The sequence below is a fragment of the Leptidea sinapis genome, chromosome 2 (assembly GCF_905404315.1).
Source record: "Leptidea sinapis chromosome 2, ilLepSina1.1, whole genome shotgun sequence".
In the NCBI taxonomy this organism is placed as follows: domain Eukaryota; kingdom Metazoa; phylum Arthropoda; class Insecta; order Lepidoptera; family Pieridae; genus Leptidea; species Leptidea sinapis.
The window spans coordinates 20,323,080-20,349,656 of record NC_066266.1 but is presented as its reverse complement, the minus strand read 5'-3'; the positions used below and the strand labels follow the sequence as shown (position 1 = coordinate 20,349,656).

At 37.5% G+C, this 26,577-nt stretch overlaps 1 protein-coding gene across 1 annotated transcript in view; it reads right to left on the bottom strand.

Annotated features, from left to right (window-relative positions):
* LOC126973496 (la-related protein 1) overlaps positions 1 to 21,622 on the bottom strand; it is a 30,171-nt gene extending 8,549 nt beyond the window's left edge. Inside the window, exons 1-5 of the mRNA XM_050820825.1 lie at positions 21,614 to 21,622; positions 13,273 to 13,491; positions 11,921 to 12,093; positions 5,168 to 5,321; positions 3,975 to 3,991 (exon numbers count right to left, since the gene is read on the bottom strand). Of these exons, the coding sequence (XP_050676782.1) occupies positions 3,975 to 3,991; positions 5,168 to 5,321; positions 11,921 to 12,093; positions 13,273 to 13,491; positions 21,614 to 21,622 (572 nt within the window). The remainder of the gene's footprint in view (positions 1 to 3,974; positions 3,992 to 5,167; positions 5,322 to 11,920; positions 12,094 to 13,272; positions 13,492 to 21,613) is intronic.
* Positions 21,623 to 26,577: the final 4,955 nt, after the last annotated feature.

Below are 26,577 nucleotides of genomic sequence, written 5' to 3'. Positions count from 1 at the left end.
AAGTAATCCCCATTTAAATACGTTCATTACTTTAGGAGTCCCATCGCGGACAAACAACGTGTCACGTAATTTATATATATATAAAGATATTATAATGTATACATATTGTAAAAAGGAGTTCTTAACCGCACATAAGATCTCATAAGGTTAGGTAACATTACGTAATTACATTTTCATTACTGAAAAGTTATTGAATTAGGCGTTACTTTGCAGAAATCCATAATTATACAAATTATTTAAGTTCTCTTTAGTGTTAATTCCGCCAATATTTGTTTTTAAAACAATTCGACACGTGTTTCGTGCACGACTCGTGCCAGATTTTGGCGAGACAACACGTCCTGAGGATACCCTCGCGTAGAGGCGAAACACGTGTCGAATTGTTTTAAAAACAAATATTGGCAGAATTAACACGAAAGAAAACTTAAATAATTTGTATTTTCATTACTCTTACTCGGAAAGTAATGCTGTCTTGATCTGATTATTGGGTGGAAAATGCTGCTTCCCTCCATAGAGGGGGAAAAACTCATACAAATTACTTTCCACCTAAGGGCCGGAATGAACTTTAAAAATTGAACTGCTGCAAAGAGTTTTATGTAAAAAATAACTAATAAAAAAAAATTGCTCCGGCTATGTGACTTTCTAAACAGCCAGTGTGAACTTAGCGCAAACTTCTTTGAGCGGAATAAACAGCAACAATTACGCGGTAAGTTCCATATTTGAAATTTAAAAAGTCGACATAAATTGGCGGGATACTAATCTGTGCTTAGATAAACAACTAGTTTTATTTTCCTCATATTCGAAATGAAAAGTAGAGTGTTTAACTCGGGTAAAAGTATCAATTCCTACTCGGACTATAGCCGCCCTTGCTGCGCTCGAGTGTCTAAATACCTCGGGAATTGATTCTTTCGACCCTCGGTTAACAATCTACAATTTATTTTAAATTTGAATAATGACGCGAATAAGAAAATAATCAAATAAGACAGAATAGATCATGATATTGTAGCATTTTCATTGTCTTTAAATAATTATTAATTTTCTTAATGAAATAAAGTTGGTTATCATTCACCACTCAATAGGAAAGGTTTTATTTATCATAACTCATCGTTTCATTTTTTCATTTATCATTTTGTACCAAAATATGTATTTAAGCATTACAGCCAACAAGTTAAAAGTTGCTTTTGACAGAATCCACCTCAAATAATGTAGTAAATGAAAATATATTCAAATTCAAAATAGGATTCTAAATCACTTATTGAACGTCAAAAAAGACTGCCTCAGACCTGAGAAGAATGGGCGCAATAAACTCAGCGGGCATTTTTTTTTTAATACAAAATATGGATTACAATGTGATATCGTACAATAAACATTTATAATTAAAGAGCCTGAGGGTGTTCGCTTCATTCCCAGTCTGTAGTATCATTAAGAAAATCATTTATGCTATAGTAACCTTTCCCACAGAAACGTTTTTAAAAAATTCTTTTAAATTTCGTAACACATTTGTTTTGTACATTTTCTGGGGTCATATTGTAGAAGCATATACATCGCCCTATACCCAACCGAGAGTAGGCATAACAAGTTTATGTGTGTTCCTCATGATAACATTATGAATATCACAGTTTCTAGAAAATTCCTCAATGTGCTTATGAACATACAGAACATTATAAAGTAGATTATACACTCACATAACGTCTGTAGCGTGCGGATCTTTACTCGCCGCGTAGAACCGTGCGGTGCGGCCCGGCCGCTTACCCCCGCCGCGTTCTCTGGTGTCCTCATTCTGTCCATAAAAAACACATTATAACTTATAAATTTGTTATTTTTAAAGTTGATATAATATCTTATAAGATATCCCGCAATACTGGGATTAATTAAATTAAATCTGTAACTGAAATTTATGAACAATGCGGGACTAGAACCCGCGACCTTTCGCATTCCGTTTGGATTGTTTAGTTTTGAAAGAGCGACATCTCAAGACAATTTCCTAATATGCAAACATTAGGGTTGAGCAGGTTATCAACTGTAAAGTAGATCCTGTAGAAGCCACAACCTGAGAGTTGAGCAAGACATACCGTCACTCGACACTCAGCAGAACTCAGTGGAAGTGCACTCGCACGGAGTGCGAGAGATCGCGGGTTCGAGTCCCGTATCGGTCGTAAATTTTGTTTATAAATTTTAATTGTGTAATTAATCCCTGAAGTGAGGGTTATCACTTTGAAATATTACAAATTGTTTATTCTTCCGTCCGAGCGCTCTTCGAACTGACCCAACCATTTGAGTGAAGTATGGTTGGTAAATCTTGGTATGTGTCAGGTTTTGACTCCATCTACAGGATCTACTTTACAGTTGATAACCTGCTCAACCCCAATATTTGCATAATATATTAGGAAATTGACTTGAGATGCCACTAATTTTTTTTAATGAAAATAAGGAACGAGACGAGCCGGACGTTCAGCTGATGGTAGTTGATACGCCCTGCCCATTACATTGCAGTGCCACTCAGGAATGTTTAAAACCCCAAAAATTCTGAGCGTTACAACAATTGCACTCGTCACCTTGACACATAAGATGTCAAGTCTCATTTGCCCAGTAATTTCCCAAGCTACAGCGCCCTTCAGACCGAAACACATTAATACTTACACATTACTGCTTCACGGCAGAAAAAGGCACCGTTGTGGTACCCATAATCTAGCCGACATCCTGTGCAAAGGAGCCTCACACTGGTAGATGTCCTATTAGTTGTTTTTTTGTTCAAGTTTTGTATATTCTTAAAGATCTGAGCAAATCTCGGTCATCCGGATGTTTTCTTTTAAATGATCAATAGATTAAGGAGTGTTCACACGTACCTGTTGCGGCGCGCGGTGCGGCGGAGGCGGCGGCGGCTCGACCGGGTTGCGGTGTCGCTCCGGCGGCACGGTCGCCTCGAACTGCTCGCGACTGATCAGCGACACGGTGCGGTACTGCGATCCGGCGTTACACTACAACGAGTTGTTAGCTTGATAAATAGATTCCGACGAGGCGACGAACATTTCAATTTTCATCTAACGACCTGCATAGCGGAGTGGTTAGCAATCCTGCTAGAGATCCAGGTTTCGAACCCCCGTAGGTGCAGTCATAAGACGAATACGGATTGTTTCCGAGTCATGAATGTTTATATGTATTTATGAATGTTTAAGTATGTATTGTATTAAATATATCGTTGTCTTGCAACCCATAACACAGGCTATATGCCTAATTTGGGGCAAGATAATTTGTGTAAAAAGTGTGTCAATATTTAATATTTAAATTATAATATATTCTGTTGTGAATTTAATATATATTCTAAAATTTGTAATTGTTTTGATGATTTTTTTTAATTTTAACGTCAACTGACACTCAAACTGTTACCCAGGTAGATGCTGACATTCAGCGCTGCCACAAAACATATTCAGTTAAGTTAGGATAAGGAATATATGAATTATTTATATAACAACTAAACTGCTTGAAAATTAATATGAATAAATACAGCACTCGACATACCATCGAATATTCGTTCCACAAATCCTCTTCATAACGTCTGAGTCCATCGGTGATGACCTGTGGTGATAAAAATATAAATTAATAACTTTCTTTTTAAACTCGCTACAGATTGCCTACTTGTATACTATCTGACTATTCAAATCTAATCATACTATACAGCAAATATAGAGTTGTCTTGTGTTCAAACTTTGTGTTTGATCAGTCATCTGTTTTTAATCAGTTGCTCAATCAATCAAATCTTGGAAGTATATAGAGTTGTTACTACTCTGTATATAGAGTAAGAGTAGGAAGTATATAGAGTAGTAACAACTCTATATACTTCCAAGTTTTCCACTTTATTACATATTACTATGTAATGTTTGTGTATAATGTTCTCGATCACTAATATCTTGGATGGACTAATAGCAAACAACCTGTTCACACCAAGAAGCCTGTGATTGCAGTAAGAGGCTTCTCACCTTTTAGAGTGAGTGACCTTTTTAGGTCACATTTGATAGATTGCGCAATCTTTAGAAATCTTTTGGAATTAAAACAGCAGTATTCCGAAATTATCTTTTATTCCATTTAAATTCTTTGTCAATAGAATCAACATTAAATCCAAAAAAGGCATGAAAATCAATAAAACATAAAAGAATTATACAATATTTGTAAGTTTTGTAGATATGTTAAATTAAGTTTTGTAATACTTGAACATAAATTAAAAAATAATGTAATGTCACAAAATCTGTGACCCCTCCCTGCACCTTGTCACACAATGTCACACTCCCTCCCTCTTAACATGTGACGTAATTTATGGATGGCCCCCTAAGCTGTAAGATTTCAAGCAACATGGACCGTCTCAATTGCTTATGTATGTGTGTGCAGAAATTAATAAGAACGTCTAAAAGGCAAAAAGGCATTTATTTTCTCAAAATTGGTTCCTTTAGAATTCTTTTTGATGTCATTTCTAATAACTACTAGGTACTACTACCGCTTCGGAAATAAATGGCGCTCTGAGAGAGAAGAAGCGGCGCAAGAAACTCTCCCAGGATTCTTTTTTAGCGCTCTTTTCAATAAAAATATACAATATTGTACAATCATTTCTATCGCTATGAAATAATCACAATCTAGTCCCAGGCTGTCCGATCATTTAGATATTCAACAGTGGAGTAATAGGATTTACGACAGAGCCATTTTTTTTATAAAAAATTTAAATTTATATATAGATAATGCCTGAACAGTGGCTGGGACTTTATTATAGAAATGAATACATTTACCCTTAACGCTATTATGTATCTTATGAAGCCTACTTGAATAAGTTACAAGCAATCCCTTATTTCTAGTGTTATAATAATGAAAATCACTATAAAGTGCAAAAAGGTGATGATTTTCGATTATATAATTCATAATAATAAAATGCATCCATATTATATTTTGTAATACGACGGGCAGCCCGAGCGAGAATGTTCGGGGAGGAATTCGACGACTCTGGTAGTGCCCCTCCTGGGGTAAATTCTTGGTGGAGGGGGAGGATGGGCTCCGGTCCTCGACATTAACCTATACGAAACATAGCGGCACTATGCCGGTATGCAATTCCGAGCTGATCTTGGATGTACATGGTTGTGACGCAGGGCAGGTAGTAATAATAGTCTGTGGGTTACTAGTGGCTCACCTGCTCCAGGTCCTGGGTGATCTTGGTGCGCGTGCACCAGTCTCCCTGGCGGTCGTACCCGTCATGCTTGGGCTGGCGTGTGCTGGTCTGCGTCACGATCAGCAGTCTGCCAATGTCGCCGTCCGTGAACTCAACATCAGACTCCTCGTCAGAACTAGAAAGTACCAAGCCGTCAATATTATAAATATTCTATATATTTATCTATATATATAAAAATGAATTGCTGTTCATTAGTCCCGCTAAAACTCGAGAACGGCTGAACCGATTTGGCTAATTTTGGTCTTCAATTAATTGTGGAAGTCCAGAGAAGGTTTAAAAGGTGAATAAATATGAAAACGCTCGGAATCAAATAAAAACAATGATTTTGATTTTCCTTCGGTATATCCCTCGTCGTGCAGAAATCAAATTAAAATAATAGTTTAAAATGAATAACTAATTAGAAATTTTATATCTTTCCAACTTTCTCAGGAGGTAAAAGATAAAATTAATTTTAGCAAGCTTAATTCTGTTTTGGAAGTAAGCAACATAATGTGTAATAAATTGAAAATAATAATATTTGTTGTAATAAATCGGATTCCCTTTGTTTGTTTTAATTTTATTATACAAATGTTTAGGTATTTTATTTATACATTGAGGCAGTACGGAGTCTGCCGGGTCAGCTATACAGTAGTATATAAACGTTTTTACTTACTAGTCATAGGTGTCGGTGAAAGTGTTGTGTCTGGGTGGCGGCAGGTCCAGCTCTTCATCCAGCTGGAAGTGCAGCTCCTCACGGGGCTCCACCTCGGTTTCCGGTTCCTCGCGGCCGGCAGGCGCACTCCGCTCGCGAGAGCCCGCTTTAGAACGGCGCTTAACCTGGAAATACACACCATTGTTAGCGATATAGTCGCTGTGTTAAGCGACCGAATTAAGGAAGTCGCGCGGACAGATCCGCATGGTCCTTCGAGCCGGAGATCAAATAAACTAGCTCGGCCACATAGAACGCATGGGAGTGGACCGTGCAGTGAGAAAAGCATACTTGGGACTAATAGAGACTGCCGACGTTCAGTAGGTCGTCCTTAGTGCAGGTGGTAAGACCGGTGACGGAAAATAACAGAATTGGCTCTTAACCGAATCTGCATAGGCTGGATAAACTGAGGCCAACTTTATCATATCGTAATGGTTTGTAAGGTGGCTTAGTATATTTCAGTGTAGACCTGTGTCACTGCGACCAATATGATGTATTGTGATAGCCATTGTTAACTATAGCGCACTTCTAAGATTGATCCTTTTCATGAATCTTATTATATCTTTTAGTAGTGATGTATCTTAAGTGGTTTTTTTTTATGAAATAGGAGGACAAACGAACGTACGGGTCACCTGGTGTTAAGCGATCACCGCCGCCCACAATCTCTTGCAACACCAGAGGAATCACAGGAGCGTTGCCGGCCTTTATGGAAGGAGTATGCGCTTTTTTGAAGGTACCCATGTCGTGTCGTCGCGGATACACCGCATAAGGAAGCTCATTCCACAGCTTTGTAGTACGTGGAAGAAAGCTCCTTGAAAACCGCACTGTGGAGGACCGCCACACATCCAGATGGTGAGGATGATATCCTAACTTGGGACGTGTCATGCGAAGGTGGAATTCGGCGGCAGGAATCAGGTTAAACTGCTCTTCGGAACACTCCCCGTGATAAATGCGGTAGAAGACACACAACGAAGCGACATCTCTTGGTTGGTTGAAGAATTGATCTTCCCAAAGAAATGCCACTCACGGAAGTGTAAAGGTTTACATCTATTACACTATTACAGAATCTACATGCTCTGCAATCTCTGAGGCCTAGGATTGTGAGGTGTTCCGTTAGTGTCCTAGTTGAAATGCGTAAGATTACTCTACTTAGCCCTAATATCTTTTTGTTAAAGGCTTGGATTAGGGTTTTGGAATGAGTTAAGCCCGGAGTGTTGCCCCAAAGTTTATAACATGCGATGAACATATTTTATCCTAGGTGCCTTTTATGTTTAGCAATACTAGTAAAATTTCAACACAATATACAAAAACACACGTCGGTAATAGGTGTGGTGGTAACACTGACGAATACGCGGTTAAAAAGATTAGACAATTAACTGACATAGATACGGCGCGACTAGTATACTTTACTTATTTCCATAGTATTATGTCCTATGGTATATCGCTATGGAGCAACGCTGCCGATATTAACACAATATTTGTGCAGCAGAGGAGGGCTTTTCGCGCTATTTATAACCTAGGTCCTAAAAAATCATTGAGAGCAAAATTCAAAGAAATTAACATCTTGACTGTTGCTTCTCAATTTATTCTTGATAATGTAATGTATGTTCATAGGCACATAAGTGAATTTGCCAGAAACTGTCATAACCATAATGTTAACACCAGGAACAGACATAAACTTATAATGCCTACTACTCGGCTACGTCGAGTTAGTAAGTCTTTTGTGGGGTGAAGTATATGCTTTCACAACAAGATCCCAGAAAATCATGAAAACAAAAGTATTGCGTTATTCAAAAGAATTGTTAAGAAACGTTCGTGTGGTAACTATAACATAAATTACTTTCTTAATGATGCCACAGATTGGTAATGGAGTACTACTTTGTAAACATATTTTTTGATGAAAAGAATAAGCTCGCTGAGTTTGTTGAGCCCATTCTTCTCAGGTCTGAGGCATTCTTTTTGAAATGCGTGGTAGTTAACTTGGTGGTAACTTTCAATAAGTGAAGTCAAATACTATTTTGAATAAAAATATTTGAATTTTCCCTTCTGAATGACAGTTACTTCTAAGGATACTTGTATGTACAGATATTTGATGTCAATATCATCTTACCTCAGTCCACGCTTCAGGATCACCCTTCTGGGCTGCGGGGCTGCTTGGAGTCGACACCTGCTCAGGCTTTGGAGCCTCTGAGTCTTCTGTAACCAGAACCACATATTACAATGCTATCCAAAAAAAATACGATTAAGTCTATAATTAACAAATTAAAATAATTTGGCAGTATTTAAGTTTGGACGTAAATCCAGAAAAACGTTCCAAACCAGAATCATGTCGAAATTGAGTTAAGAACACAAAACTGGTCACGTGATTCATATTAACGGGCTGACTGAAAATTTGCTGCCTTTTAACGACATCATGACTTAGTAGCCCAACCCAGATGTATGGAATAAATAATATTTATTAAACCTTAAACACGAATTCCTTAAAATGTGATGTTGTGGCTTGGAACATTTCTCTGGAACTACATACGTCCAATTGATAGTCCACGAATAAATAACCTTAATTTTATAATATATCGTTGTAAGATAATATTAAATAATAAAAATAAAATTTAAAAGCTAGAATAAAAATTGGAAAGGTGGAATTCAGCGGCAGGAATCAGGTGAATCAGCTCTCCGGAACACTCCCCGTGAAGAAGTAGAAGACACCTCACCTCTCATCTATTCCTCTGTGGAAGGTGAGCGTGACACACAACGCAATTGGAACTTACGTGTCTTGATCCCCTGTGGAATGAACTCCGGCACGTCAGGGTTGAGGTTCTCGTGGGCTACGGGAGACACGGCGCCCACCCTGCTGCGGAACATTCTAGAAGAAATAGAGATTATTATTACTACTGCAGAAATTAATTTATTAAAGCTAAAGACGATATTATTTTTGGATGTGGGCTGGTTAAATTTGTTTCTCAAAATCAAACTGACAACTTGTTGAACAAAGTAATCAGTGTGTTTTCGAGAATTTCGTTCTACCCGCATTGCGTAACCCAATGTCTCTATGGTAGAGATATGAGGCCTAAATAGCGGGATATTCTGCATAGACCCAAGAAACACCAACTTCAGCAATAACAAACATGTTTAAGTACCGGTTGATAATTTTTTAGATGACGTCATAACTTTAACTGTTAACCGTCCAATATGCGCCGATTAAAGCTACTGTTAATGTTAAATAGCGACCTAAATATTCGATATTGACTTGATATTTCACTTTTTAACTTTAACTATGCCAAGGAATACCATGGTGCAACACATTTCGCATTAAAGTAAGCGTTTCTGTTAACGTTTTTAATTGGCTTAAACCTTAACTATAGCAGCTAATATGACGCAACCCAGCCTTGGTGTTGGATGTCGATGGAATTTTAACTCGATAGTCAAATATTTGTTTAGATAATACTGTTTTAAAAAGTGGTAAAACAATCTAAGAAGCGACTCCATTGGTCGGAACAAATTTGAAGTAAAAGTGTAACTACAAATGTGAATTTCAACCTAACCTCACATATTGAGTACTAATTGTTACACAAATTAAATTTGTGTACAAAATTTATGAACGATGCGGGACACAACCCGTGAGATCTCACGTTCCGTGCGTGCGCTCTTCCACTAAGCCAACCGTTCGAGTGACGTAAAGTTCTTAAATCTTGATATGTCTTGTTCAAATCTCAGGTTGTGGCTTCATCTACAGGATCTACTTTACAGTTGAGCAGGTTGCTCAACCCAAATATTTGCATATTGGTTGACAAAGCATGCAAGATTTTATGACGATACCTCGAACGGTTAGCTCAGTTGGTTAGAGCACTGGCACGGAACGCCAAAAGTCGTGGGTTCGAGTCCCACATCGTTCATAAAATTTTGTTTTCAAATTTTATTTGTGTATTTGAAACTGTAACATCAGGTGGCTTTACACTCATTTGTACTCCTCAGCCATCAAAAAATAGTTTTATTTTAATGGAAGATTGTTTGTTTTTTGGAAGTAAAGTTTTGTTTTGTAATTACCTAGGCAGGGGCGGCGGTGGAACACATCTCAACAGACTGGAGACGGGCGCGACCAAAGGACCTCCCATGGTGGCCAGCGGGAATATTCCCAGCATCTGCTTCTTGCGGCTGGAACAAAGTACACAATAGTACAAAAAAAATGTTACATTAAAGTGATATCCCTCACTCCTAGGATTAATTGGACGTAGTTCCTGAAAAACGTTCCAAGCCACAAACATCACACTTTAAGGAATTCGTGTTTAAAGTTTAATAAATATCAGTGTATTCCATATTTGTGGGTTGGACTACTAAGTCATGATGTCAATTAAAGAGCGACAGTAGGGCTGCCATTTTGTGTCAGTCCGTTATTATGAATCACGTGACCAGTATTGTGTTCTTAATTCAATTTCGACATGATTGTGGATTGGAACGTATTTCTGGAATCATTTTTTTTGAGCGACGCGGGTTCCGTTCGAACGCTCTTACCAACTGAACCAACCGTCCGAGTGACGAATTCGTAAAACTTTGTATGTCTTGTTCAACTCTCAGGTTATCAAAGTCAAAAAAACTATTTTCAAAGAGGCTTCAACTAAGCGCCTTTGAATCGCCACTACAAATATGAACCGTTACAAGTATGAAAACATTCGTGAGATATTATTAACTTATAAATTAGATGGTCGTGATTACAATTAGTAATTGCATCCAACAAATACGATGATTTACTAACTATAATTTATTTGGGGATATCTTAAAAAAAAAAAACTATTGAAAGAGCGACATCTCAAGTCAATTTCCTAATATGCAATTATTGGGGTTGAGCAGGTTATCAACTGTAAAGTAGATCCTGTAGAGTGCAGATGAAGCCACAACCTGAGAGTTGGGCAATGCATACAAGATGTACGGTCGATGCGTCACTCGGACAGTTGGCTCAGTTGATAAGAACGCTCGGACGGAACCCGAGTAGCGCAGGTTCGAGTTCCGCGTCATCCATATAATTTTGGTTACAAATTTAATTTGTACAATTGTACAAGCAGAGTTCACATAGAAATTAACCTAAATTGATGTGAAAAATTTATATCCAATAATGATCCCTAAAAAATCTTTGATAGATTTGTTTCTCAAAATCAAATGACAACTTGTTGAACAAAGTAGTCAGTATATTCTCGAGAATTTCGTTCTACCCGCATTGCGTAACCCAATATCTCTATGGTAGAGATGTGAGGCCTAAATAGCGGGATATTCTTAATGGAAGAGAAATATATTTATTGAACATAGGGAGTGACAATAACATAACATACTACAACAACACTTGGTAAACTTCATGAAGTCCTACATCAGTTCGCAAAGGGGGCTTTGGCATAGGGAGAAGAACTGATAAGAAACTCCTAGCCCAACTTTTAAATCATATAACAACTTAGCATATTTAATAATTATACGTTAGGTGAGCTGCGCAGAACCAGACAAGAACCTTGGTTCTTGGTTCTATGCTTGCATAATTATCTTATATATAATATACTATATAAAGCCTTCTTTGTCAAAGATGCTTTAGTATATTTCCTGAATTTGTGCTCTGTGGGTCCTAGTATACTGTCTGGTATTTTATTGTGAAACTGAATTCCACGCCTATGAAGAAGCCCTTAACTCTAGCTATCTTATCAAGTACTCCGGTAAGAGAGGGCTATGGAAATTCCTTACCATCAGGTGAACCCATACGCTCATTTGTACTCAAATCTAATAAAAAGAAATCACAGCAGCATTTTCGGCCTTTAAGGAAAGTGTATGCGATTTTTTCGAAGGTACCAATGTCGTATCGTCCTGGAAACACCGCACAAGGAAGCTCATTCCACAGCTTTGTAGTACGTGGAATAAAGTTCCTTGAAAACCGCCACAAATCCAGATGGTGGGGATGATGCCCTAATTTCAACAGGCCAAACAGCTCTTTGGCACACTCCCTGTAATAAATGCGGTAGAAGACAATATAAGCTGTATTATAAGTGATATACCGTCTTTCTGGTGGTTTATCTTCAACGTGGAGTGGCGGTTCATCGTTCGAGTCCACCTTCTCTTCAGCGCTACCCTCGGGAGTCGCCGCAGCATCACCCGGCGGTTGGGGTGTGGATGTTGATGATGGCTGCTCCGTCTGGCTGGCCAGGCTGACTTCTTCTGTTTTCGGCTTCTACCAAAAGTAATTTTATGATGTAAATTTTGACAAAAATAACAAAACAGTATGTTTAATTTCAAGAATTTCATTCTACCCGCATTGGGTAACCCAAAATATCGTTTCATAGAAAATGTAAACGAAGAATCACGAATGCATGGACCGGTCGGGAAGATGACACGCGCGGGGAAGGAAACATACCGTCGGCGATAAAATTTAACACGTCCCGAACCCCGCGTGCCCCGTCACGCTCGTGACTCCGCTATGTATGCACGCAATAGCAATTAAAGCCAATACTTCAAATGAAAAAAAAGCAAATTAAAATTTAATTTAATACACCTCATTTGGTTCGCAGTTAATAATAATATATAACAAAGAAATACAAATTCCTTATAAAGCCCTACACAGAAAACAATTATATCATCCACGGAGACAAAAAATGTTTATAAAATGAAAACTACTGGGCCAAACTGTGCAAATTTTTTATGGAAGCAAATGGCATTTATTTCGCATCCAACTAAAGAAGAATAACGTAACTCGAATTATAAATCTCAGCGTAATCAGTGTACATACATAAAAAAAAACCCAACGAATTGAGAACCTGCTCCTTTTTGAAGTCGGTTAAATCCATATCAATCCTTGTTCACAACACTAGTACGTCAGTTCCCAGTAACTTTCACGGTGTGTTTTCATTCCAAATTCCCGTCGCTGTTTAATAACCACATTCCTTCCCCGTCCCGTCATCGTTTAAATGCCGCCCCGTATAAGTTACTTATGCGAAAATTTTCTTTGCTATTCAGTTTTAATGAATTCCCTATAACATCGTCAGTCGACTTCAAAATGCTGAAAATTTATTTTAACTTTTAAACAAATTACATTAATTTAAATTTATGAACGATGGGGAGAGATGAGGGGCTCGAATCTGCGACTTCTCATGTTCCGTCGGAACGCTCTTACCAACTAAGCCAAAGGTCCGAGTGACGCATGGATCGTAAGTCTTGTTCAACTCTCAGGCTGTAGCTCCATCTACAGGATCAACTAATTGCATATTAGGAAATGGACTAGAGATGTCGCTCTTTCAAATCAAAACAATTTGTTATTTTTAAAGTATGAATTTTTAGTTACTTGAAGTCTGCTATAAGTATAAATAGTTTCTGTCTACAAACAAACACTTTCAATAAACTCATTCTCACTCACCTCATCAGAATCTTTATTCATACTAGGAGGTTCTTCTATCCTCTTCTCCTCACACTCCGCGTCAACTGCTTCTTTCACTTCCTTCGTCTCTGCAACCTTATTCCCGTCTGCTTCAGGTTCATTTTCAATCGGCTTCGCCACGTCACTTTTATTTTCATCCACTTTCTCCGGCTCCTCGCTAGTTTTGTCCTCCACCTGTTCGTGTTCGTCCGTTTTCGTCTGCTTTTCTGTGCTCTCGTCATTATTGCCAGTTGTTATATCCAGGATAGGCCATTTAGTTGGTTCGAAAGCCGTCCGAACCTATTATAACATAGAAAAAAAATTTAGTAAATTTCCTGAGCTCTGGGATTATACGGGGTTTTCCAATTTCCAAGGGACTTGACAATTTTGAATTTAGGTTGTGAACGCACCTTTTTAGTTAACTTTAAGAGCGTTAACGCTGATTTTCGGTCGTAATTCTCGCCCTAGTACTTTGAGTCTACATATTTGTTGTGTGATGTGGGTCCAACGAATCGAATGCTGCAATCGTGCCCGCGGTGGCCATATGAGCGAAGTCGAGTTCCATTCATAAATGTTTTGAATCTGCTTCTACCCGATAATAAAGTTTTTCAAATATCTCAAATGGTTTTCATTATATTTTAAAAAAAAATTGTCAAATCCTTATTGGAAAACCCTATATATACCTACATACATGGACGATGCGGGGTTCTAATCTACATCTCTAACTCAACAACTTAACAACTTATGAAGAGATTTCCCTCACGGAACTCCCTAGGATTATAAATGAAACTTATAAGTAAGAAAACTTTTAAAACTGAATGCACACGTAATACTAGTTCAAGTTCGATCGTCCCTGGTCTGTCTCCTGCCTCTATGAAGCTGAAGATAATTAGAGCCTGACCACATAAAAATCCAAACCATCAAGACCTTTCCAGCGATAAATTATGGTGGATTGTACCTATTGTGGTTGATGATGAATAAAATTACCAACGCCGTCTTTTTGATTTATATGTATATATTGCTGACGGTGACAGGTGGACAGGGTGAAGATGTTTTTAAAAGGCGACGTCTCCCTGCCTTCGATGAAGGCTTACCTGGGCACCTGCCCAGAGCCAATCACAGGTGGTGTTTAGTGGGTAGGCATCTAGGTTTTACGTGAGTCCCACATAACCAACGCAGACTTAGGCTGCGTTGGTATGCAAGAGCATTCACCACTTCCCTCCCGTCGTTATCCCGGAGGGTAGCCCTTTCCCTTTAAAAAAGCGTCGACACATTTCCGCTATAACCGTTGACGAGTTAGGGCGTTACACTGCCCAATTTCTGTTCTAATATGAGTCATCGTGTAATTCGTAATTTATTCTTAGAAGCTTAACAATTTGATATTTTTAATTGTAAAATTAATTAAGTCTTAGCTATTTCTGATTTTTTAAAAGGTGGTATTAAAATTTGTTATAAAAATCCCCTTTGATCTTTTTGATTGATCATCCCATCATTTCCTAGAATGTATATGAATTTCTCTTATTTCTAATACCACAATTATTAATCTTATCATACATCTCATCCTACATTTTCATATTCAGTTCAATAATTATAAGTTAATAATGTATTTTTGTGCTTACCTTGAAAGCCTGTAAGAGCTGCAGCTTCTCCGAGTCGCGGATCGCGTCCAACACCAGCTGAACGTCCGCTGTGAGCGCGCGCACGCGGTGGAATGACGCAATCAGCGTGACCGGGATCGTGCCGTCCGGCGCCATCTTGCGGCGCAGGAAGAAATCGCGCGACAGGTTTTCCGGGCTGAAGTAATACTCGCTGGGGACGTAATATGAAACATTATAATACAGTACAAACAAATACAGTATTTAAAATCGCAAATAATATGTGTTAAAAATACAAGTAGTGCCTCAACTCGGAGAGAGCAAACTATATGAGTGGTAATGAAGGAGAACTGCGTCGCCCTCGTACCGATTTATTGCAATGTCTACCGGTACCCGTTTTTAGGTGTGTCACGTACGTTCATGCAACAACACAGACTTACTTACTTACTTAGTGAAATTTACTATCAAAATTGTATTTTTAAAGAGCATAAGGGACGAGACGAGCAGGACGTACAGCTGATTGTAATTGATACGCTATGCCCATTACAATGCAGTGCCACTCAAGATTCTTGAGAAACCCAAAAATCCTGAGCGACACTACAATTGCACTCGTCACCTTGACACATAAGATGTTAAGATTCATCTGCCCAGTAATTAAGTAAGTAACCGAAACACAATAATGCTTACATATTATTCCTTCACGTCAGAAAAAGGCGCCGTTGTGGCCCATAATCTAGCCGGCATCCTGTGCAAAGGAGCTTCCAAAGCTTCTTCCTTCCCAAAATGCCCATAGTCACTTAGACTTCTCTTTTCTTTTTAAGCCCGACTATCTGAGTGATTCTGTGTTTATCAACGCAATTATGGTGAAAGAGTTGTCAATGCTACACCTGCACTTCGACCAAAACCAGTCAGCCGGCGTGCTCTCTACAAGTTCTCGGACTCCATGTTGGAAAACTGATTTAAATCTACTTACATTTGCTTCTTGATAAGATCCTTCAGTGTGCCTTGGTCCAAGCCCATGCCGTAGGGAGTTCCAGTTGCCGCGGCAGCGCCGAAGTAGTAGGCTTGCGCGAGCTGGGGCCCCAGCGCTGGAGGGAGCGCTCCGGGGGGCCCGAGAGCTCCCAGGCCGTAGTGCAACACGAGGCCCTGAGGCATCGGCGGTTGAGCGACACGCAGCTGGGAGGGGGGAGGTTGTTAGTATACCGACCATGTAACCATACTTTACCGAAAATGTATTATTTAACAAAATAAACCACTCATGTTATTTTATTGATCCAAAAATTTTTTCATACTTTGCAACTTTTTTGAGCCGACAAAAGTCGCTTCCATACTATCAAGCTAATTAATGACGTATCAAAGAAATCTATAAGACCATGTAAGCGAGTTTTTATGCGTTATGAAAGCATGCAAAAGGCTGAAGAATGAATCCGTATTTTAAATAAGACTATTGTTTTTTTTTTCTTATATTATGCATACATGTAAGCAATAGTATGGAGTTTTTTAAAGTGATATTTGTTCTACTCTGTATGATTGTTGTTAATTTAAATAACAAATATTTTATACAAAGTTCTCTGTGTTTGGATCGATAAAACCAATATCTACCAATACGCGTGTGGTTACATAGTCGGTGTATCACCAAAAGCGGTAAAGCAATGACATAATGAATGAGAATATAATACGAAAACTGCAAAGTATTGACAATATATTATTCCAAAATTAGTATTTCTTTAAGCGACCGGTCACACAGGTAAATTATGTGAAATAAAATTGGTAACGCCAAAACTTGTAGCACAGCCCACAGGTCTCAAAATTACAGATTTTTTATTTAGTTATAAAAAGTGCGAGCGAGTGCGCAATATCGGCACTACCACTCCCTTATTTCAGACCGTCGTGTCCGTGCCATAAGCTTAGCGATTACAGTAGCCAAGTACCGCAAAACGGGGTGTATAGAAACGAATTGATTGGTTAACATAATGTATAATTTTTTATGATATACAAATTGCTTTTTTTTTCAGAAATATTATCTACATAAGAACAATTTTGATAGTAGCGTATACATATAATGATATAATTTGATTCATAAAAAAAGTACTACGCAATAAGTTTTTTTTTTATCAATACCAGATAAATGTATCTGGCATGTTCGCACTTGTTTGATATTATTACTTTAAATGTAAATAATAACTGAATTATTTAACTTTATTAGCTTTCTGCACTTCTTATTTTTCAATATTATGCTTTTACAACATGATGTCAGAAAATGTACAAAATAAATGTATTACGAAATACAAAAGAGTTGACAAAAGACGTTTGTGTGGTAAACGTTGTTATAACATAAATTACTTTCTAAATTATACCACAGATTGGAAATGGAGCGATCGCTCTCAGGCTATTTAGTAATAAGATTAATTGTACGATATTGCTTTGTAACCACATTTTTTATGACAAAAAAAGAAGCCCGCCGAGTTTGTTGCACTCGTTCTTCTCAGGTCTGAGGCATACTTTTTTGAATGGGTGGTAGTTTTTGACTTTCAATATGTGTTTTCATATCATATTTTGAAAATATTTTATATAAAAACATTCTTTCGGGTGCGAAATGAGCATAAAGTAGGCCTCAAGGTGACATCATCACTTTTAAATATTTACGAAGTATTCGCATCCTATAGCAAATTTCTTCCTGTTATCTATCGCCCACTTTAATTTCAACCTACCCTCAAGTTTCAATACACCCCGTCGTTGTACCGGTACATGACATTTTTCCAAAAATATCATTTTTAATTTACGATTAATTAATTATGTCAATAAAAAGCACCTTAAAATTAATGCGCCCTTGTAAATCCATTGATGAAAATAGTTTTATTTTTAAAATTAAGTAGTATATTATTAGTAATCGTTTTAAATCACTAATATTATGATAGATAAAAATGTAATAACTATACAATATTATGTACCAAATAATATAAAAGAAAAACACTAACGGCCTTATAAATAAACTAAGTGAAATATATGAATGTTTTTTATATGAAAATAAGGAACGAGACGAGCAGGACGTTCACCTGATGATAGCTGAGCGGCACTACAATTGCGCTCGTCACCTTGAGACATAAGATGCTAAGTCTCATTTCCACAGTAATTTCACTAGCTACGGCGCCCTTCAGACCGAAACACAGCACACAGCACATGCTAACACAATACTGCTTCACGGCAGCTATAGGCGCCGTTGTGGTATTCATAAACTAAACGGCATCCTGTGCAAAGGAGCCTCCCACTTATGCAGAGCCTGCCATAGTACATGCCTATGAAGCTTGTCATAGTTTCGTAAAACGGGCACAGATCCTCCTATCTTCAAAATCGCTTTCTAGAAGTCTAGGACGTCTAAGTGAACCCTAACCCTTAACCGTACAAGAAAAGCGTATGTTTCATCTTTTGGTGGGTGCACTCGTCTCGTTTCGATTCTCGAACTAACTCTAATTCTCAGAACTACCCAACTAGTAATGATTATAAAACAAGTACCTTAATTTTAAACGCAAACCGATTTTAAGCCCTGTTCAAACTGAGGTGAATAACGCGCGAGACGGCAGTCGCTCGCGCCGATTGTGTCAGCTAACTTGTATGGACGTGTTCAAATTGACGCGAGTAGTCGCTCAAGTTGAAGCGAAACAAGAGCGGGACGCCCGGCGGGATTGTTTGATCTCACAATGCATGATGTTTCTCTACTGAAGAACCAAAAATGACACGCGGGAAGTCGCGTCAGTTTGAGAGGCTAAGCGAGCGAGCGAATTACGCTAATACGCGTCCCGCTTCCCGTGCGTTATTCGCCTCAGTTTGAACAGAGCTTTAAATAATACAACCATTCAATTTAAAACCGCTTCCAAGCGTGCGATAATATGACAGATGACAGTCGGCCATCTTAGTGACGTCACAATGACGTCACGTTGGTTGACCACTCAGAAGTACTCTTTGTTTACTGACTTCACAACAACAATGTTAATATTCCGAAAATTAAAACCAATGGTGTTATATTCAATGGCGTTGACAGATGATCCATCGTGATGGTAACATTAATGAAATTTGGCATGACATGCATAACGCCCCGGATATTGGAAGGGATAAAGATATGGTATGATCACCCTTTACAAAACCCTAATATTCAACGGCATTATGTGTTTTGATTCAACAGTTTAACTGTGTATAAAAATTATAATCAAAATTTATCTTTAATTGTTTAATGTGACTGCAAAGCCATGATTCTCTTTGTACTAGCCGACAAAGCCTATATTTAATATGAACTAAGTAATATTCACAAATCATCTAGGCCCTAATACACGTAGACTGTACTTATAGTGCAAGACAAGCTCAGTGGGCAGGGTCATTAACCTCTGGGCTATAGGGGTCGCCAAAGTTAAGTAAGATTGATGGCAAATCAAATTTATTGCAACACTAGTGTCTCGTTCAGATTTTGCTAAGGCTGAAGTATAATGGCGACCTGTATAGCCGAGTGGTTAGCGATCCTACCTACTAAGCTAGAGGTCCCGGTAGATTCAAGCATTTATATGATGAATATGGATTTTCGTCTCCGAGTCATGGATGTTTAAATGTATTTATGTATGTTTAAGTAAGTATATTGTATTAAATATGTCGTTGTCTTGCAACCATAACACAAGATAATTTGTGTAAAAAGTGTGTCAATATTATAATATCAAAAACTTTATGAGTGCGCTTTAGAAAAATTACGAAATAATCAAGAAATCACCGTTCGCGTAACGCTCTCGTCACGCATTCACCAGCTTACTCCCCAAGTCGAGCGGGCGTAAAGAATCTTTATTTATAAAAAAACTATTAACATTACATTTCAATAATACTTGGTGACTTTGGAGGTCACAGATGAAAAAATAGTTGTGCAGGCGGAACACAAAACCCCTCATTAGATGCTACAGATCCTACGGATGGAAAGCAGGTGTACAAATTGAAAGGCATTTATTTTTCTCAAAATTGATTCCTTTTAAATTCTTTTTGATGGCATTCCTTATAAACTAGATACTACTACCGCTTGGGAAACAAATGGCGCTCTGAGAGAGAAGAAACTGCGCAATAAACTCTCCCAGCATTCTTTTTTTTTGCGCTCTTTTTAATAAAATACTGCGATTACTATAAAATAATCATAATCTAGTCAAAGGCTGTCTGATCACTTAGATATTCAGCTGTGAAGTTGTAGGATTTACGACAGAGACATTTCTTTATAAAACATTTAATATTATTTTTAGATAATGCCTGAACAGTGGCTTAAAGCGATAATGTATTTTATGAAGCCTACTAGAATTAGTTACAAGCAATCCCCATTTCTAGTATTATAATAATGAATATCACTATAATTTTTATACACAGTAACCAATACCTATGCCATAGAATAGTTATCAATTTCAATAAGGGTGATCATACCATGGATATGACACTCTCAGCCGAAATGTCACATCCATATTTTAATATAAAAATAAAAAAGAAAAAGAAAGTTTTAATTAAAATCACTCAATCTCCTTTCAGACATAACAACATACCAACTCAGAAAGCTTAAATAATTTATACGTCCAGATAGAGTCTCGTGCTGTTGGACAACCGATGAAAACAGGCCAGTAATATTAGTTCAGTGAGTACAATATGGCGACTAAGTATAATCCGGCCAAATTGGAAAGCGATCAGTTGCTTAAAACGTAGCGGATTCTGGCTATCTCCGTTTTTCACAAGATTGCAGCCGTCATCTTTCAATCTATCAATGACTGTACGTTTCATAAAAGGCATTATTTTCTCAAAATTGATTCCTTTATAATTCTTTTTGATGTCATTTCTAATACAATAGATACTACTACCACTTCAGAAACAAATTGCGTTCTGAGAGAGAAAAAACGGCGCAATAAACTCTCCCAGTATTGTTTTTTTGCGCTCTTTTAAATAAAAATATACAATATTGTATTGTCATTGCTATTGCTATAAAATAATAATAATCTAGTCCCAGGCTGAGGGATCACTTAGATATTCAGCTCTGGAGCAGCAAGATCTACGACAGAGCCATTTTTTAATAAAACAGTGGCTGGGACTTTATTATAAAAGTGTATACATTTAGCCTTAAAGCTATTATGTACCTTATGAAGCCTACTAGAATTAGTTACAAGTAATACCTTATTTATAGTGTTATAATAATGAAAATCACAATTAAGAGAAAAAGGTGACGATTTTTGTGAACGTATATTAAATTTTCATAACTTACTGACAATGAACAGTCATAAGATTTATTTCTTAAAAATTTTCTTTGAGAGATTGTCTATAACCAAGCTGATATATGCATATATATATACATACAATAGAGTGAATTGCTTTTTTCATAGAGAGTTTCTCTAGGCTTTCCAGCCACAGTTTATCGAGGCGTATGAATGATCTAAGATTACAAATTATATGTATCATAATTAAACTGACACGACTTCCCGCGTGTCATTTTTGGTAATTCCGTGGAGAAACTTCCAGTTTAACTTGCAACGTCACACATTGTTCGAGTCTGGCTCAACTATGCCCACTTGGAAGTTATATTAGTTGCCGCATTTTGCGACTACGCCTGCGGTATCTAGTTGGAGCGCAGCGGAGACCAATCCTTAAATTAATTTCCCGTTTTATCACACTCAGGTAAGATTTACATAAGTAAAGTCTGAGTAGAGTCTAAATACACTATGTCTGCCTCAGTGGTTGAAAGCACTTACTTGAGCCATATCGTGGTGCGTGTATTCGTGGTGCTGGTATAGCTGATGAGGATGGGAGTGCACAGACGCCGGTCGAGGCATTCCTCGTCTGACGCCCCGGGCGCGTGACGCTCCACGTCCCCTCATGCCGCCCCGGCCGCGAGTGTCTTCGCCGTTCAGCGACATTGTCTCTGCGAGAAGGTCATATATGAAATTCAAATTCAAAATAGTATATCACGCACGTAGGGAGAAAAGTAGGTCATTCTCACCCAGTCGGGAAATGTCCTACATATCTCACGTGGTGCGTATACGATTATTTTTTCCACCTGGATGAAAACCTCGCTTTCAGTCCCTGGTACGAGGGACAAGTCGTCTTCCCGGGAGAGAATCGGCCACTTTTGTCCCACGTACCAGGGACTAAAAGACAACTTATTTTCTCTCACAATCGCATAGCACACACAGTTAATTCATATTGCTATTAATACATTGAATTGTGAGAGACCAGTGTTTGAAATAGGTAATGAATAACTGTTCTGTTAAGGTGACGAGCGCAATCGTAGTGCCGCTCAGAATTTTTGGGTAGTTCAAGAATCCTGAGCGGCACTGCATTATAATGAGCAGGGCGTCCGGTCCCATATTGTCAATACAAAAAATTTGTTGTAAAAAAAATAATATTGACACACTCTTACACAAAATATCTTCCCCAAACTAGGCATAGCCTGTACTATGGGTACAAGACAACGATATATTTAATACAATATACTTACTTGAACATACATAAATACACAAAAACATCCATAACTGGGAAACAAACATCCATATTCATCATATAAGTGATTGCACCTACCGGGATTCGAACCCGGGACCTCTACCTTAGTAGTCAGGGTCACTAACCATTCCGCTATACGGGTCGTCATAATAATTTGCTAGAAACTGTCATAATCATAATGGTAACATCAGGAACAGACATAAGCTTATAATGCCCACTACTCGGCTACGTCGAGTTAGTAAGTGAGGGGCGATGTATATGCTTTTACAACAAGACCCCAGAAAATGTTCAAAATAAAAGTATTACGTTATTCAAAAGAATTGCTAAAAAAGTTTGTGTGGTAAAGGTTACTATTACATAAATGACTTTCTTAACGATTGAGAATCAATCCGCCCTCAGGCTATAAAATAATAAAATAAATCGTAGATACTATATAACTTTGTAAACATATTTTTGATGAAAAAAAGCCCGCTGAGTTTGTTGCGCTAGTTCTTCTCAGGCCTGAGGCATTCATTTTGGAATGGGTTGGTAGTTGTTTTGACTTTCAATAAGTGATGTCACATCCTATTTTGGATAAAAATATTTGTCATACCATTGTCAGTTCTCGGAGTATGCTGCATCCCGTGTTTCCCAGGTCGAGCAGCCTTCACGTCGATGTCCAGTGGAACCCATTTGTGCTTCCCCGACTTGTTGCCACCTTTACCACCACCTGCAAGCCGTGCATCATCAGCGAGGATTGACAACACAGATTTAACATGACGGTTCTCCTCTATCGGATGTAGAATTGCACTTTTTTTATTGCAATACAAGGTTTGTTCTCTTATAAAAAAGGTGTGCGCGTGTAATCTTCACGCGCGATTCAATTAAAACTTAATTATAATAATTAACTTTAGGAATAATTAACAGAGATATATATATATACATTTTTTTGCTTATCTGAAAACGTATAGACAGTATATGTTATTTTCGTTTGCCCTTGTTTGTCCCACCTATTCTAGGACACCCAGTATATAACAAATATTCTTAAAAAGTTGAAAGACAAGAAGATTTAATTTATACCATTAAATATATACTTACATTAATATAATGTAATATAATTGTTGTTATTGAATATTAACAAATATGGCTGTATGGGCTCGAACCTTTTGCCTGTCCGATGGACGAAGAAAAATTAACGAATGTCGCAAACGTCAGACTCTTATTTATTACAAAAGTCTTAAATAAACAAATACACTTGGAGATTTTCAGAAAATATAACTGAGCAATTTGAAACAATTTTTTAAACCATTAAATTAAAATGGTGAAAAATTGTTTCAATTGACTTTTTTCTGTCGGAATTACTAACGGTACTTCCGTCAGAGAAATATTCTGAGTTACCCCCACGTCACACCTAAAGAAGTTTTACTTCAAAAACCGGCTAAATGCGAGTCGGACTCGCGCACGAAGGGTTCCGTACCATTATCTATAAACACGGCAAATAAGTCATGGCTGTTGTGTGGGTCCTTAAATATTTATATTAAACTATTTTTTAATATTAATCATTGTTATAGCTGCAACTGAAATACGTCATCAGGGTTCATGAGCGGGGGTGTGCATATCATATAGTCAATTAGGTAGTGTCTACCTCGTTATGAACCTAAATAAACACAGTAAAAGCTCCTTATTCGCGCTTCCACTATTCGCGGTTTATAAAAATTGTGACCCAATTTCTATATTCGTGGCTAAAGGTTTCTTTATTGTATGTATGTAATCGGTATATAGTACACGCATATTAATAAAAATAATTCTAACATAGCCGAAATTACGAATGGAATAGGATGGATACGAACAGATAGAATCAAGTGACATTCAGGTGTTGCTTGAATCGCAAGATGAAGATTTGACTGAAATTGACTTGGAGGAAATGTTAAATTCACAGCCCATTGAAGAAGAGGCTTCAACGAGCACTGGAAATGTGACATTTAATTCTGAAAAAATCTTAGTGAACGCTTAAAAATGGCAAATGAGCTTTGTGATTTATGAAAATTTATCCGTCTATGGAACGAAGTCTTATTTTTATGATGCAAATTGCTAATGCCATTGCCAATTAATAAGTATGGTCAAAAGCTTCAATTAAATTGTTTTTTTATATGTATGTTTTTAATTTTGTCACCTAGGCACGTATCCCCTATAATCCCATATAAATTACCATTCCGTATTCACGGTTTCTGTATTCGCGGCATATTTACGGGGTATATCCCCGCGAATAAAGAGGTTTTACTGTACAGCACTAGTGTTAGAGTTAATTTACCTACGGCAGGCAGTCTACAGACTGCATATACAAAGCAAGCAGCGTCTCATACAATTCATGTCGTACTGTCGGACTAAAACGCAGTTGTACGACTGGTTAGATCCTACAGAGCCTTGTAGTGTGTGTATCACCTTAATACACCTATGCACACACTCATCGCTCCAACTAGTATATCATAAGTTGCGTAGAGTAATGAAGGGCATACAATCGCAGTCAGGCTTATAATCATTTTAATACCCGAACCTCCAAGTAAGTAAGTAAGTAAGATCTTTATTTGTTGACTAGGGTAATACATTATAGATACATTATTTAAATACAGTTTAGCTCTCCAAGTCGTGCCCGTTATTGAGCATACAAATATTTGACATATAGATATTATAATGAAATCATAATAATTATCATAAAACGAAATTGATTACATCATGAAGTAAAGTTAAATTAAATTAATTGCATCATGAAGTTAAAAATAAGAGCGACCATATCATTATTAAGAAAAAATATTACAAATGTCATAGTTAAATTAAAAATTATGTTCAAAATACGCAGTTACTAAATAATTATTTGTCAATGTTACTTCAAGGCTTCAAAGTCATTTTCTATTAAAAATTCACTGATCTTATAATAACATTTATGCGCTAAATATATTTTAAGTTTATGTTTAAATTCCCTTTTAGGCCAGTTTCCCAACGTCGCGGCCTACCTTACTGGATAACCAATGAACACCCTGTTTATGAGTAACAGCCTGTTGACAGACAGAAACACGGACGCACAGCGGAGTCTTACCAAATAGGGTTTGAATAAAGTGTATTTGAAGTTTAAAATATTTGTTAAACAGAAATTATACAATTAAAGATTATATAACAGATAAAAGTGCATGGGATTAAAGCAATGTAAATAATTTTAAGGTCTGCATACTATTTTAATTCATAAGCAGTAGGACTGTATTATTCTATTATTTGTATATTTTCTTGACTTCAAAAAGTGATGTGGTTATCCTATTTTGAGAAATAAACTATTTGAATTTGAATTTGATCTTGATATATGTATTATTATGCCATGTGCTTCCCTGGTGCATGAAGAGAAAAGGGAAGTCTGATGCCCAGGGTGTCGTAAGAGGCGACTTACCTTAGAGAATTTACCATAGGATGCCGGCTAGATTATGGATACCACAACAGCACCTATTCCTGCCGTAAAGCATTATTGTATTTCGGTCTGAATGGCGCCGTAGCTAGTGAAATTGCTGGGCAAATGAGACTTAACATCTGATGTCTCAAGGTGCATTGTAATGGGCAAGGCGTATCAATTACCATCAGCTGAACGTCCTACTCGTCTCGACCCTTATTGTCATAAAAAAATATGAATTTGAATTTGGACTCTCTTGTAATATCTCTTAAGATATACAACATACTTATATGACAAGAGCGTTAGCACAAGTTAGGATATCATCCCCACCATCTGGATATGCGGCGGTCCTACAAGCTTTCTTCCACGTTCTACAAAGCTATGGAATGAACTTGCGGTTAGGTATTTCCGGGACGATACGACATTGATACCTTCAAAAAAATCACGTACACTTTCCTCTCGTGTTGCAAGAGAATGTGGGCGGCGGTGAGCACTTAACACCAGGTGACACGTACCTACGCTCGTTTGTCCTCTTTTTCCACAAAAAAAAAATTTATGCACGACATCATATCGATCGGCAAACACCACGCTAACCAACATGTCTAAAGAGAAAAGAGAAACATAATATATTTTGAGTTTCAATTAATTATTTCAACGATAAAAACGCGCGTTTTCGAGTTCAAATAATTCGCAATTAAAGATAACATTAGCTTATAAATTACACACATAAATTTATCTAGCTCAATTAATTCGGTTTTTTACATCGTCAACTTATTTATATTGTGATAAGACGAGGTGAAATCG